The sequence below is a fragment of the Dendropsophus ebraccatus genome, chromosome 2 (genome assembly GCF_027789765.1).
Source record: "Dendropsophus ebraccatus isolate aDenEbr1 chromosome 2, aDenEbr1.pat, whole genome shotgun sequence".
Taxonomy (NCBI): Eukaryota; Metazoa; Chordata; class Amphibia; order Anura; family Hylidae; genus Dendropsophus; species Dendropsophus ebraccatus.
This window is the reverse complement of record NC_091455.1, coordinates 100,799,838-100,816,161: the sequence shown is the minus strand read 5'-3', so window position 1 is coordinate 100,816,161 and position 16,324 is coordinate 100,799,838. Positions and strand designations below refer to the sequence as shown.

Below are 16,324 nucleotides of genomic sequence, written 5' to 3'. Positions count from 1 at the left end.
CGAGGCTGTACTACTTGGTTGAGCAGGTGGTGACATAGGCTCAACTGCTGTGAATCCACTGCCTAGGTGCCACTGTCCACTGATGAAGTCAAGTGATTTTAAAGAAAGAAGACACACGGAAGTGTTATACAGGTATATTGAGTGTGCAGCATCTAATGCTGCCTTTACACAGACAGATTTTTGAAGCCAAAGCCAGGAACAGACTATAAACAAGGAACAGATCATAAAGGAAAGACTGAGATTTCTCCTCTTCTCAAATCCATTTCTGGCTTTGGCTTCAAAAATCTGTCAGATAAATCTGTAAAGGCAACCTTACCTTGTGGATGTTGCAGAGAACTGCATATAGAGTAATGTGGGGGACAGTATCACTTTTAAATATTTAGGAGCCCTGGTAAAATGAAAGCTGGGCAGTGGTTGCCGTGTGTACAAAAACATTCCTACCGTTGTAGTACTTTTTATGCTGGGGTGCGTGGGTATATATATATATATATATATACACCATGGACTCCATGGGAGCTTTATCAAAGGGTGTAAAATCTACACTGGTATAAACTGCTCAAAGCAACCAATCACAGCTCAGCTTCCAGCTCTGGTAAAATGAAAGAGAAGCGGTGATTGGTTGCTGTGGCAATTTACACCCTCTGATAAACGTGGGCCAATGTGTGCGTGTAATGGACATAGCATTGTAGAGCAGTACACAGTGTATATAATATACACACACTAATATGATGCTGTGTCCATGCAGACATGACATGAGAGCAGGCTGTGTAGCAGGGAGGCGCCTGTGGGGGGCGGTGTGTAACCTCCATGCACTGTGGGTTGCGATTTGTCATTTAGTCCGAAGCCGCAGGGCAACGGGAAGCTACTGCAAGGGGTCGGCTGCTGCGGTGTAAATATGGCGCTGTCCTGGTCAGGGGTGTCGTTGGGCTCGTCTGTACGGCTCCTGGGCCGGGTACTGAGGACACCACAGCCCGGCACACCCGCACTCTCTTACTGGTAACATAGGCGCTGACCCTTCATGTGTATGTGCTGCACTAGCGGGCATATAGTATGTAATAGACGCGTCTCCTCATAAAGAATAGGATCTTCTGTGAGAGGCGCCGTGCAAATACGAGCTGCTAATAGTCATTGCCTGACAGTATTGGGTGGATGGCGTACACCTCTCGCTTCCCGTAGTTTGCTATTAGCCAGATGTATATGGCGCCTGCCTGTAGTGTCCGTACAGCGGAATGGCGCCTGCCTGTAGTGTCCGTACAGCGGAATGGCGCCTGCCTGTAGTGTCCGTACAGCGGAATGGTGCCTGCCTGTAGTGTCCGTACAGCGGAATGGCGCCTGTCTGTAGTGTCCATACAGGTATATGGCGCCTACCTGTAGTGTCCGTACAGCGGAATGGCGCCTGTCTGTAGTGTCCATACAGGTATATGGCGCCTGCCTGTAGTGTCCATACAGCGGAATGGTGCCTGCCTGTAGTGTCCGTACAGCGGAATGGCGCCTGTCTGTAGTGTCCATACAGGTATATGGCGCCTGCCTGTAGTGTCCGTACAGCGGAATGGCGCCTGCCTGTAGTGTCCATACAGGTATATGGCGCCTGCCTGTAGTGTCCGTACAGCGGAATGGCGCCTGCCTGTAGTGTCCGTACAGCGGAATGGCGCCTGTCTGTAGTGTCCATACAGGTATATGGCGCCTGCCTGTAGTGTCCGTACAGCGGAATGGCGCCTGCCTGTAGTGTCCATACAGGTATATGGCGCCTGCCTGTAGTGTCCGTACAGGTATATGATGCCTGCCTGTAGTGTCCGTACAGCGGAATGGCGCCTGCCTGTAGTGTCCATACAGGTATATGGCGCCTGCCTGTAGTGTCCGTACAGCGGAATGGTGCCTGCCTGTAGTGTCCATACAGGTATATGGCGCCTGCCTGTAGTGTCTGTACAGCGGAATGGCGCCTGCCTGTAGTGTCCATACAGGTATATGGCGCCTGCCTGCAGTGTCCGTACAGGTATATGGCGCCTGCCTGCAGTGTCCGTACAGGTATATGGCGCCTGCCTGCAGTGTCCGTACAGGTATATGGCGCCTGCCTGTAGTGTCCGTACAGGTATATGGCGCCTGCCTGTAGTGTCCGTACAGGTATATGGCGCCTGCCTGTAGTGTCCGTACAGCGGAATGGCACCTGCCTGTAGTGTCCATACAGCGGAATGGTGCCTGCCTGTAGTGTCCGTACAGGTATATGGCGCCTGCCTGCAGTGTCCGTACAAGTATATGGCGCCTGCCTGTAGTGTCCGTACAGCTGTATGCAGTGATCCAGGCTCCTCTGCAGTCAGCACTGCCCCCTGTGGTCATAGGCAGCAGGGGCCTTATGTGCCAATGGTGCTGATGGCATATTACTATAGGGTAAATGGTGCTCCAAAAAGTGGCCCTAAGTTGGCACTGAACATCACCAAACAATGGCAGCCAGGAGCAGCACATTGAGGTCATAGAGAACTGTATACTTTTGCTATTGTGACCTCCTCTCCACTCATTGTTAGCCATTTATACAAGAGCATTTGGGAGGTCAGGTTGGGTTAACCCTGCGTTTTTGCTGTCTGTTTATCAAATCCATTTAATGGTAAAAGCAAATAAAAAAAAAAACAGATATATGTGTGTAGGTAGTGAGGTGTAGAAGCCTGCACCGCTCCCGGACTGTGCACTATTATGGATGGAAGCCAAGGACCAGTCCTTAGGACCGAACTGCAACTGTGAATGAGGCTGCTGAGAGGGGGTGCACACTACAGAGCAGAGAGGTACTGAAGTGGAAAAGGAGAAATATGCAGTCGCACTCGCCCTTAGACTTTCAGCTTAGCGGCTTTATTACAATTCACAGAGCTCGGGGAGGGAGAGGGTTCAGGTGTGTACGCGTCCTGGGACGGCCGTTTCGGGGATACGCCCCCTTTGTCGACCAGGTGATCACCTGGTCGACAAAGGGGGCGTATCCCCGAAACGGCCGTCCCAGGACGCGTACACACCTGAACCCTCTCCCTCCCCGAGCTCTGTGAATTGTAATAAAGCCGCTAAGCTGAAAGTCTAAGGGTGAGTGCGACTGCATATTTCTCCTTTTCCACCACAGATATATGTGTGTGCTTTTGTTTAGATCTGTTTTCCTATTGACTTCTATTATAAAAATATCAAAACGCATTCATTTTCTTAGGGTACACAAAACATGGTTGGCCACGGTTTTATGTTTGCTAAAAAAAGGTGCGTTTTGATCTGGTTGTTTTTTTTTTTTTATTATTATTATTATTATTATTATTATGGAAGTCAGTAGAAAAATGATAAGTTGAAAACACACAGTTACATCCGGTTTTCCATCCATTTTTACCATTAAATGGATCCGTTAAACGTACAGAAAAAACGCAGCGTGAACTCTGCATGCAATCCCCGTTCTAGTTATTCCCAAAGACGTTGGTGTCCGTGCAGCCCTTGCTCTATATAGTAAATAATAAACTGTATAGGTTACCTCTCCACACTCCCCGGTGTCTTTCTGCTTCTCCACACTCCCCACAGCCGCCGGTACAACTTTAGAGACAGTCTCAGAAGTAACAGGCTGCTCAGCCAATCACTGGTCGTCACCGCCATCCTGGCAAGTGATTGGCTGAACGTCCTGTCACTTCACAGACCGGCTATAAAGTGATACCGGTGGCTGCCAGGAGCATGGAGAAACCAGGAAGACACCAGGGATCTTGGAGAGGTAACGTATACAGTTTTTCTTTACACATTTGTAAGCTGTCGCCCGCACACCACTTTTACACAAAGCGGTTTACGGTCAACAGCCAATGATTTTGGGTCAGGACTAGAGATGAGCGAACCGGGTTCGAGTCGATCCGAACCTGAACATTCGGTATTTGGTTAGCTGGGGATGCTGAACTTGGATAAAGCTCTAAGGTTGTCTGGAAAACATGGATACAGCCACTGACTATATCCATGATTTCCACATAGCCTTAGGGCTTTATCCAAGTTCAGCAGCCACCGCTAATCAAATGCCAAAAGTTCGGGTTTGGATCGACTCGAGCATGCTCGAGGTTCGCTCATCTCTAGTCGGGACCAAAAGACTTGATCAGATGATCAATGTCATCGGCTGATCATTCTATTTATTACACAAAGCAATAATCTGCCGAATTGGCCCGATTTGGCAGGTTATCACTTCTTGTAATAGGGCCCTAATGGTGCAACAGAAAAGGGCTGAACAAACTGTTTCCACAAACTTGGGAACATGCAGTAGTCCAAAATTTCTTGGTGTGCTGAAGCATTAAAAGGGTATTCTGGCATCATAATTTGTTTTTTATATCATGCAAGGAACGCTGTAAAAAATAATCATGTTCTCCTACCCCAGTTCCCTGCAGCATCTGCTCCAGCACCTCTTAGTCTCCACCCTTCACCACTTGTTCCTGTTTCTGGGATAAGACATCTCAGCAGGACCTGTCTGCTCAGCCAGTCAGCAGCTAAGATGGGACACTGCTGCGGTCAGTGATTGTCTGAGTGGACATTGTCTAGCGGAACAAACGGTGAGGAGTGTGGGACTAGAAGGGTCTGGAAGAGATTCTGTGAGGGACTGGGGGAGGTGAGTGTCACTTATTTTTTATAGGGATATAAAACAATTTTATGATGCCAGAGTATCTCTTTAATGTTTCATTTTACTCTATTCCCAGCGTTATATAAAAAATCTCTTGAAATAAGGGGCTTAGACCCTAAGGGTATGTTCACACTGAGTAAAAGTGTCAGAATCCTGCCTGCCTGCCTCAGTGTGCCAATGGGCACGCCTCAGCTCAAAGAGGTCAATTCTGTGGAGTTGGACGCTGTGCTGTTCCTCTCTCTATGTAGTCTGCATGGGGAGGCCACTGATGGCTGGCTCCCCCTGCAGGCAGAGCGTAGAATTTTTTTTTCGTTTAATTTTCGATTTAAGAAAAATCTTCTGGCCCAGCCTTATCTCCACCTATGTATTCCAATACGTGACATTCTTAGGGCATCTGCCAAATCCAAAATCATCCATCAGGCTGTGCGATAGTAAATTATTACTCCGGAGAATATACCTCTATGGCTGTAGGGTATAATGGTGACATGCTTTTAGAGATGCACAATGCATCAAAATTTGAAAACTACTATCGATACTGAGTGCTTTAAAAAAATTTGATACTTTATCATAATCTGCGGAACATACAGTAAACTTAGGAAAACATGGCCATCAAAACTGATATTTAAATGGGACTGCTACGCATCATTGGTGGTTCAGTGCTCCCTGCAACCAGATCATATGGAACCAATTCATTGTCAGTGCTGACTTAGCTATCGATTCAGCATGCTTCAAGAGTCCAAAATTGCTGATTTACAGTACAGTAATAATAATGGGGGACATTTATTAAGACTGGCATACTTGTACACCAGTCTTAAATAAAGCCTGCTTAGCTAATCCGTCCGCCTCTACGCCTGGAGCGAGAGGAGGCCTTGTTTCCTCCCTGCCTTGCTGCACCCACTGCCGTTCCATCAGGCAAGCAGGGGTTATAGCTAGCACACCCCCGGTAGAATCTGCGCCTCCTCCCTAGCATATGCCAGGGGCATCAAAATGTAATTGTTTCAAAGGAAGCAAACATATTACAAGCAGAGGGGTCATGTGACTGAGCCAGAGAACACAAGAGGTGCTGGAAATAAATACTGAAAGTGTATATAGAACATACAACACCCACAGAAGTCAAAGCAATGCTAGTTTATTGAAAAATCCCAAACAAGCCCTTTAAGTAACAACTGCAACAGTGCTAAAGGATTTTTATTTCCTCAATTTAATATATATTTTATTTTACAGCACAATGATCACATCTGGAAGAATACAAGTTAATGGTGCCAATCTGCATTATCAGCGCACAGGATGTGGAGATCATGCAGTTCTGCTACTTCCTGGTGCTCTAGGTGTGAATTTAACAAATTGTAGTAGTACTATTGGTGTATAAAATGAGGTAAATAGTAATATACTTTACTTTGTACAGCGCTAGTTCACTATCTTTCTGCCAAGTCCTGCATTTGATCATCGGCTGGTGGTAGCTATTCCTTGGCTTGAGTTCCTAATACTATGCGCATATGAATGTCGTGCCTGTATGTACGACCAACCCAGGGGAGCAGACTCTGATCTGTTTACACCTACTACTCCTTGTAATGGCACATGCAAGCACCCTAATGTATTCAGACAGTTATCTCTACTGACCTCACCATACAATTTGTCTCAGCCGAACATTCATGTATTCCCTATGGAGAGGGGAAGCTTATATGCCCCCCTCCTTATACCATCGGCCAAACTGGTCAGTGGCAATGGGTTCTGCCAACTATAAGAGTCACTTTTCACCTGTTTTTGTACCATTGGGGCACATCCATTACAGTTCTCTTACACACCTTCTCTGCCCTGTTCATGGCTCAGCCTTTCTGTGCCTTGTAGCCTAGTGTCTTCCCTATCCCTGGCCTTCCCATGTGGTGGCCGAGCATCCTTGGGTGGGTTATATGCCATTAAATCTCTTCACATTTGCTCTGCCCCCCTTTCAGCACTCTTTCTCTCTCATCCCATGTTGCTGCTAAGGCTTTTTCCTGCTTACCTGTAGGATTTTACCAATCCATCTGCCTGCCACCTGAAATGTAGCCCCTGGCTTTAGGCCTAGCTATGCTGAATCTTCCAGGGACATGTTCTTGTACACAGTGCATATAGCACTCCATCTTTTCCCTGCTGTTGGCACTCTGCACACCATTTACTTTCTTTTAACACACAGTCTCCTCCCTTCCCAATCCTTAAAGGTGTTGGACACTTTTTAGTAAAATAGGTCAGTACAAAATATTAGTAAGTGTGCTCAATGTATATACTGACAGCAGCTCCCTGTCTAAAATCAGAATCCCCTTCACCAGGCTGGGCTGCCCTGCTCTGTTTTGTTTCAGTCCATAAAATGGCTGACATGGAGGAGCATGTGACCAGGCCCTGTCCACTGTGTCCTCCATAGACCTATACAGGCTCAGTGGTGGACACTGGGGGTGGGGCCTGGTCACATGGTTCTCCATGTAAGCAATCTTATGGACCAAAACACCACAGAGCAGGGCAGCCCTGCCTGGAGGAGGGGAGTCTGATATTAGCTCTATGAGGTACACAGGGAGCTGCTGTAAGTATATATATTGAGTACACTTACTAATACTGTATACTGAGCAATTTTACTATAAGGTGGCCAACGCTTAAGTCTTTAATCCCACCCATGCACACAATTTTTTTCTGCATAATAGGCATTATCCTTAGGGTGTATTAAGCCCTATTTTATGTCTGCCTTCCCCACAGCCTCCATTTGTGGTCATGGTCCAGCCTTCTGTGTATGCAGCATCTCTTAACAACCTTCCTTTGCAAACAGATGCATTCCATACGTAGGCTATGTTTACACAACGTAAGTTCAGTTTTAACCACGGCCATTGTTGCTGATTTTCAACAACGGCCGTGATTAATACTGAACTTTTATTGTGCTGCAGCTAGAGGGAATCCCAACGGGAGTGTATACACATAGGGGGAGATTTATGAAAGAGAGTAAATATACACCTGGTGTAAACTGCCCACAGCAACCAATTACAGCTCCTCTTATATTTTACCAGAGCTGAAAGCTGAGCTGTGATTGGTTGGTGGGGGCAGCTTACACCAGGTGTATATTTACACTCTTTCATAAATCTCCCCAATAGTGTACACTCCGGCTGGGATCGCTAGCGGCCCTGCAAAAAAGTGACATATCAGTTTTCTGCGCCCCCAGATAACCTGTCAGTTCACACAATGGAGCGTGCGGCTCCGGCTGCATGCTCCATTGTGTGCAGCGGGAAATTTGGATGAGCCCGCATCCGAATTCTACAGAAGTGAAGATCATCCCGCCGATACTGCATTATCGGCCGGGATCATCTTCTCTGACACTGGCCGATACGTGACCTGGCCGGGTCACAGAACGGCGTGTGAACATGGCCATGTGGTATGTCTCACATGCTACCATTAGAAGAACAATGCTTCCTTGTCCTTTTACCACCCTCTTAAAAATTTGCAGAAAAAGACCATTAAGGGTGCGTTTACACATACAGGATCTGCAGCAGATTTGATATGCTTTGAATCTACACATTGAAATCTGTGCTATCAAATCTGCTGCAGATCCTGTATGTGTGAACACACCCTTACTCTGCCCTTACATATAATATAGAATTTTATTTACTCTTGACGCTGCACGCCATCTCTTTCAACCCTTTTTCTGGCACTAGCCAGAGTGGCTTCTACATGGAATACCTGCCACAGATACCTGAACAGTCACATTGCCACTTCTAGCAGGGGGTATAATAGTGTTATAAACATGATCCTCCACTGCAGCCAGGAGCACTTGTTGCTACATTGTTCGGCGTATTTCCCCCTTTCATAGGTGGACTAATAGTGTCAGGCAGGTCACTCAGTACTGCTCCTTGGTGTACCTGATGTGGTTATGCAGATGAACACATTTTACTAATGTTGTGCAGATTATGCTTTACTGCATCACAGGTGGGCACATTATGCTCTTTGCATAGGTGGAGTAATGGTGCTACACAGATGACTGTGTCTTGCTATGCAGACAGACACATGACCCTCTTCCATAGGCAGTGTAAGGGTGGTATTACACGGGCCGATGGGGGCCCAAAAATACTTGTAAACGAGCAGCGATCTGCTAGATCGTCGCTCGTTTACTGGACCTATTACACGGCCCGATAATTGTTAAACAAGAGCTGCAGGGACATCGTTACCGATGTCCTTGCAGCCCTTGTTTAACCTACATACATTACCCATCCACGTTCCAGGGCTGCTGCTGCGGTCTTCTTCTCCACGGGTCCCGCGCGCTCTAGCTTCAGAGCGGCCTGTCAACTGACAGGCCGCTCAGCCAATCACAGGCCGGTACCGCCGCGGCCTGTCAGCTGACAGGCCACTCTGAAGCTAGAGCGCGCAGGACCCGTGGAGAAGAAGACCGCAGCAGCAGCCCTGGAACGTGGACAGGTAATGTATATCGTCAGTCGCCGGCCACGCACCGCTATTATTATATCAACGATCATCATTATTATATCAAGATCGTTGTCATTGGCTGATTGTTGGATTTATTACATTGAGCGATAATCGTCCGAATCGGGCCGATTCAGCCGACTATCGTTCAGTGTAATAGTACCCTAATAATGTTATGCAGATGTCTCTGGGAAACATCTTGGGGCACCTGTGATTGCAACACTGGAGCTGAATACTTGTGTTACCTAGATGACTCTGTACCTCTTCATTAGGGGTTCTAACATTGCTACACAGCCAGGTGTGTTACGCCCTTACTCAGATGGAGTAATGGTATTATGCATATGGCTCTTTTCATAGGGTACATTCCTCATCAGCCATACACATTACTCCCTTCCACAGGTGAAGTAAAGGGTATGGCTTATCCTCTACAGCACAATGAAGTATATGATGTTGCTGCATAAGGGTATATTACCTCTTTGCTCCCTTCCATAGGCAGAGTATTAACATTATGCAGATGACTATTGCCACACAAAGGACTGTTTAGACTACATGCTATAGTTCTTCTTTATGCCTAGGTCTTCTTAAAAACTCCTGTTTTCCTTCTATTTAGCGAAATGCTATTTTTACCCCGAGTCTGGATTTTAAGCTCTATTAGTAATAGAATTCTTTGTTGCTATGACACAGAGGCTCTTACTCAGCTTTCTTTTGAACTTACTAGTTTCAGTGCATTATGTACAGTGGCTTGTGAAAATATTCACCCCACTTTTGCTTTTTACTAATTTTATTACATTACAACTAGAGATGAGCGAACCAGGTTCGGGTTCGAGTTGATCCGAACCCGAACGTTCAGTATGTGATTAGCTGGGGCTGCTGAACTTGGATAAAGCTCTAAGGTTGTCTGGAAAACATGGATACAGCCAATGACTATATCCATGATTTCCACATAGCCTTAGGGCTTTATCCATATTCAGCAGCCACCGCTAATTAAATGCCGAAAGTTCGGGTTCGGATAGACTCGAGCATGCTCAAGGTTCCCTCATCTCTAGTTACAACCTGTGTTTAAATGTTTTCTTTATTTAAACTGTCTGTGATGCATCTGCGCAAAATAGTCTACATTGGTGAAGAGAAAGAGAAAAAATGTCATAAAAAAATATGCATATTTTGGAAATAAATAAAAAAACTGAATGGAAAACTGAACTGGAAAGAACATGGTACCAGATCAAACCTGCAAAGAGAGAGCCGCCCACCAAAACTCCCACACCTGGCAAGGAGGGCATTATTTATGCCCAGTGGCAAGCTCAAAGAGACTTATCCAAAGCAACTGACACATCTGTGTGGCAAAAAAGTGAACCTCTAAATGAATTTCTTAAGGGTATATTTTCCCTTCTATGTTCACTTCTATGTGGTTTCCACTGTAATAGGACCCCAAAGGCTCTGTTGTCATGATTGGTGAGGTCCCCACAGATGGACCCTAAAAGATCATAGGGTGTAAGACCATAACAGATCTTTAACTGCCCGCAGCATACATTACCTGCTCCGCACTGTGGCTGCATGTGAGGCGGGACCGTGCACTGATTGGCTGAGCGGGACCCACAGGAGACGGGAGCCTCACATGCAGCCACGGAGCAGGTGATGTATGCTGCGAGTTGGGGCGGTTAAAGGGGCCGGCATTACATACTCATTTTATTCTGCTGCGGGTATGTAACCCCATTGAAGTGACAGTACCAGGATTTGCAGCAGATTTCACTGCAAACTGCGAATCTGGTACGTGTGATGTTACCCTGTTCCACTGAGGCTTTGCCCATGCTGACAGGGTTTTGCTTCATATATGAAAATGGTGTACATATGTACTTTTTATATAACATCTAATTCTCAGTGTTTATGCAGCTTTCCTATGTTACTAGGATGCAGTCAAACTGATTTTGGACCACAACTCAAATTCCTTAATAAAGAAATTTTCACTATCATTGGATGGGACCCTCGAGGATATGGTCTCTCTATCCCACCAGCTCGAGACTACCCTCCAGACTTTTTTTCAAGGGATGCAAAGGATGCTGTAGATTTGATGCAGGTAAAATACTAAAAACTAAAAATACTTAAAAACCAGAAATATTATGATGATAGTCATTCAGGGATAGTCATTCGGGGAGGGGGATGATAAACGAAAAAACATGCCGATCCTGTCCCTGGCCGCTTTCTGTTGTGAGTGGCCACCCAGGTCGTGACATGTCAGGTCAGCAGCCATAGCGGGGTCACGCTTCAGCTGCTGACTGGCTTAGCAGACCTGACACGTCATGAACCCTCTCAGACCATGAAGCGGCCGGGGACTGGATCGGCAGTATGCAGCCACCAGCGCTGGAGCCGGGAGCATGTTTTATCCTCCCCTTCCCCCAGCGCTTGTGGAAAAAAATAGGTCTGCCATGACTTCCGCTTTAAAGAGGACCTGTCACTCCCGGTGACGGGGTGACAGGCTCCTGACCCCCCTTTAGAGCCCCCTATACTCAAGTGATCCCGCCGGGTGTGGCCTGTCAGCTGACCGGCCATTCAGAAGATAGAGCGCGTGGGACCCTGGGATAAAGACAGCACGGAGAAGACCTGCAGGTAATGTATTACTGCTGCTGCAAGGGCTGCAAGGACATCGGTAACGATGTCCTTTCAGCCCTCGCTCAACGATCATCGGGCCGTGGAATAGGCCCAGTAAACGAGCAGCGATCTAGCAGATCGCCGCTCGTTTACATCGTTAATCGGGCCCTCCTCGGCCCGTGGAATAGGACCCTTAGAAAATGTTTATTGTACACAAAAGTCAGGTGATCCATTGTAACCAACAAAAGGGAAGTATGACACTTATCTTAAGTGTATGGCCAGCATGTTAATGTATATTTATTAGGGAGTTTGTATGTTATGCCCCTATTCCACGAGTCGTTTGGAGGAGCAAACGAGCGCTATTAGCGCTCGTTTGCTCCTCGTTCCCCGCTCGCTGCCGCCGCTATTCAACGCGGCTGCAGCGAGCGGGTGAGTGCGGGAGGGGGCGGCGGGGAGCTGCGGGGGGGCTGCCCGGGGGATCGCTGATCGTCCAGGCAGCCCATAGGATATAGCAGCGTCTGCTGCCGATGCTCCTATTCAACGGAGCGACGGCAGCAAATCGCTGCTATATCAGTCGCTTGTTTTTCAACATGTTGAAAAACAAGCGACTGCAACGATCAGCCGACATGAACAATGTCGGCTGATCGTTGCACTCTATTCCACGGGACGAATATCGTTCGTAGCGGCCGAATATCGTTCGATATCGGCCGAATACGAACGATATTGCTCCTTTAAACGACCCGTGGAATAGGGGCTTTAGGCTGCCTGAGATAAATTGTACAGCAACACAGAAAAAAAAATCTTTTATTGTAATAACCTTTTTTCAGGCTTTGAATTTTAAGAGATTTTCCTTGCTAGGATGGAGCGACGGCGGTATAACTTCACTTATAGCAGCTGGGACTTACCCCTCACTCATCAATAAGCTTGTGATCTGGGGAGCCAATGCTTATGTCACAGAAGAGGATATAGCTCTTTATAACGGTGAGAAGATTTAGCTTCTATAAAGTGCATTCACAGAACACTTGTTTCATTGATATAGAGTAGCTGTAAGGGAAACACTGTGTGGTGCACATTGTTACATCTAGTAAATATTAACAGTAACTACATATTGTCATCACTCTTTTAGGGTACCTGCACACTACGGAATGGCACCGGATAACCCGTTGCGCATTCCGCAGCTCGCACCCGCCCGCGGACTGTGGCGGGTGCACGCGTTTCTGCCCGTGTCATAAACTCCATTCTATGTATGGTGTCGGATAACCTGTCACACATTCTGCAGCTTGCACCCGCCCGCGGACTGTGGTGGGCACACGCATTTCCACCCATGTCATAAACTTTATTCTATGCATGGGCGGATTCCGTCGTCCATCCAAAGAACCTGTTCATTCTTTGGACGGACGTCGGAATTCGCCCCTGCATAGAATGGAGTTTGTGACACGGGCAGAAACGCGTGGGACCACCACAGTCCACGGGCGGGTGCAAGCTGCAGAATGTGCAACAGTTTATCTGTCGCCATTCAGGTACCCTAACCTTGGAACAGATTCTGATGCACTTATCGGCTGATCGCATCTTTTGTATGGCTTCAAAATTGCCATTTGCTACACATTTCCCTGTGTAAACAGGGAATGTGCTGCCCATAGAAATTAGCTTAAATAGCTGCACGTCTGGAGGCAATGCAAACGAGGACTTTGAAGGTCCTTTTAAACAGCAGGATATGCGGCCATCTCTACAGGCTCAAATGGGCGCTGATCAGCAAGATCAGCAGTACCTCTACAAGGCATGCAGCCAGGCTGCACAAATGATAGTTGTGTCATTTGTGCGGCCATTAAAATATATTGTTATAGGCCGCATATCTCCTGTTTAGACAGATGTGTGGCTAAAATCAGTACAAAGGATCAAATTAGTTGACAAGCAATCAAACACCAGCTTGTCATCTGCTTTGATTGTTTGTGCTGCCTGTAAAATCATCCTTATCAGCCTTACATCTGACCGCTGGCCCTTTTACATGGACAGATTATCGGGTGAATGTGCATTCCTAGAAATTTATAAGTGTAAAAAAAGGTCAACAGTAAAACTACAGTTCATCCTTGACTCCTTCATTTATAATACATATGACACTATAATTAAACCTGCATTAGAATATGACCACATATGTACGATTATTGTATTGATGTACAGTACATGTAACCTAAAGACCACCTGTCAGCTCTCCTGACTTGTGTTTTAGAAGACTCTTATTTTCATTAAAATTCAGTTCAGGAGCATGTTTTTTGAAATCTTAGTGTTGCAATCTTCATCTTTTACTTATTCTGGAAATGTATAAAGCAATTGAGAAGTGGCTGTTTCCATCCTCCTGTTTAATCAGTGTCCTTTCAGAGAGTGTTGGAACATCTTATTGACTGGTGGATTGATAACAATTATTCATACACTTCCAGGAGGAATAACAGAGGAAAGGCACAATACAGTTCCATAGTATACAGTGAGGAGATTATTACTGTATGTTAAATAGCATACTTGTTCTATAGTGAAATCCAGATTTTAGGGATTAATGCAGTTTTGCCTTTTGGTATTAACTAGCTGTAAAAGATGTAAGAAACTGGAGTCCGAAGATGAGGAAGCCCATGGAAGATCTCTATGGAAAGGAGTATTTTGCCAACACATTTTCAGCATGGGTGGAAAGTATGGCTCATTTTACCAGCAAATCTGACGGTAAAGACATAATCTTTGGTTTTACTCATTGTAAGTTGTTAACAATTCCCTGCTTATAAAGTGTTAGCTATGCACAGTGACCTTCATTAGACTGAGATTCAGAATGTGTCAGGGTAATATTGTTATATTGTCATTACTTGTCAGGTAATATCTGTCGACATTTGCTTCCACTTATTGGTTGCCCAACGTTAATAATTCATGGTATGAAGGATTCTATGGTCCCATTGTTTCACCCACAGTTTCTACATCAACAAGTGAAAAATTCAAGGTGAGTGATTTTAATGAAAATTCTACCATAGTATCTTTATGGGATAAAAGTTTTGGTTGCAAATCATTGATATACTGAATGTAGAAGTAGTTTTTTGTTTGATCCAGACCACATTTTGCTTGTCTCTGCTGATTGGTATAATGTAAAGGGTACGTTCCCACATACCGAATTCACAGCAGATTTCATGTTGCGAGTTCATAGTGAAATCCGCTGCAATGCTCTGTCCTGTCATTGCCTATGGGTCTGCATTCTCCCAGCTGATTTTTCATTCCACTACGAAAATGTAGCCACTGCCTTATTGACCCAACAGCTACCAGGCTTTACACAAGTTTATACATTACCGGGCCACACTCCCGCCTGCTTCTCCGGCTCCCAGGTCACTGACGTCTGGAAGCTGTATAAAACTTTACTCACCCCTAAATCCATGTCATTCTGCTGTCCCCAGAGTGTCTCTATAATTTCTGTGGTCTAGCACAAGGCATGTTTTTATGTCAGAGAGCAGTGTAGCTATGAATCCAGCACTGCAGTGACTTACTATGTAATGTTCTTTTCTGAATGATGTGTTTCTTTAAACCATATTAATTTCTTAAATGGTCAAACTTGTTTTTCACAGGCTACACCTTATGCCGGAGGGCAAACATAATCTTCATCTAAGATATGCGGAAGAGTTCAATAGAATAGTTGAAGATTTCCTATGCTCAGCCTAACTTCTTTGTAACCCTGTGTAGAAGTATCTTACAGCCTGGTTGTTAATAAAAAATACATTTAAAAAACTATTGGAATATCGCTATAAACTACTGAAATCACAGCTGCCATGACATACTGCACTTTGTAGTTGAGAAAGAACACATCAGTGTCCTGTACACAACTGCTGGACCGTGATTTTTTTTTTTTTTTTGCAGAAATCAATAGTCCAGGCGATTTCAAGAAACTTTGTAATTTGGTTTATTAGGCAAATATGCCATTATCTGCATTTAAAAAGCCTTTTCCCAGGTCCCCCCCCCCCCCCTCCTCTTCTTTCTGTCATCCACTGCAAAAAAATCAGGGAATTGTGACTTGTTACATCAGACACAACCTGTCTGTTCTATAAAGAGGGGAGGAGGGAGTTAGCCAGCAGCAGAGAGCTGAGAACAAAGGGTTACACAAACACAGAGCTGGGTGAAGCTGTATTCAGAGGTTAGAGAGGTCAGTGCTGACTGTTAGAGAAGATAGCCGGTGATGTATTTGTAGATTAACTCTTTGTTGTCCTGTTTTGGTGTTTTATTTCCCTCTCTCAATAGGAGAACAATGAAGACAGGGGGGAGAGCTTCAAACTGCTTTTTCATGATAAAAATTCATTTTTCGGCTAATAAACCCAATTACAAAGTTTCTTAAAATCGCCTGGACTATTGATTTCTGCAAAAAAAAATTCACGAGAGTGACTCTTTAAGTCCTAAGTTATTAGCACTTTATTAAGGATAGGTTCACACACAGTATTTTAGTCAGTATTTTAGCCAAAACCGGTAGTGTAACCAACAGAGAAAATCTACTGTAGAAATATTTGTATGTTTTAGATAAAGGTAATACATTCTGTCACTATTTTAACTTATATATTTGTGTCTAACTGCGCTATTAAAAAAAAAATTGACCCCTTTGTAATCTTTAAAAGGGAAGCGCAGATTAAAAGTCTCTAACTTGTTGTTATGTCCCCATAGTGCATGGGACACTAATCTTATCACTGCAGACTAATAGAT

The 16,324-nt window shown here is 45.3% G+C and overlaps 1 protein-coding gene across 2 annotated transcripts; it reads left to right on the top strand.

The window, feature by feature from the left end:
* The first annotated feature begins 784 nt into the window (after positions 1-784).
* Positions 785-15,367, top strand: BPHL (biphenyl hydrolase like). 2 transcript variants are annotated; one of them, XM_069958085.1, is made up of 7 exons: positions 785-996; positions 5,825-5,928; positions 10,936-11,102; positions 12,442-12,595; positions 14,192-14,323; positions 14,468-14,591; positions 15,205-15,367. In XM_069958085.1, the coding sequence occupies exons 1-7, from the start codon at positions 896-898 to the stop codon at positions 15,296-15,298; spliced, it is 876 nt and encodes a 291-aa protein (XP_069814186.1). In that variant the 5' UTR covers positions 785-895; the 3' UTR covers positions 15,299-15,367. The 2 variants fall into 2 exon arrangements, with proteins under 2 accessions (XP_069814186.1, XP_069814187.1); XM_069958086.1 differs by having other exon boundaries at positions 940-1,022.
* Positions 15,368-16,324: the final 957 nt, after the last annotated feature.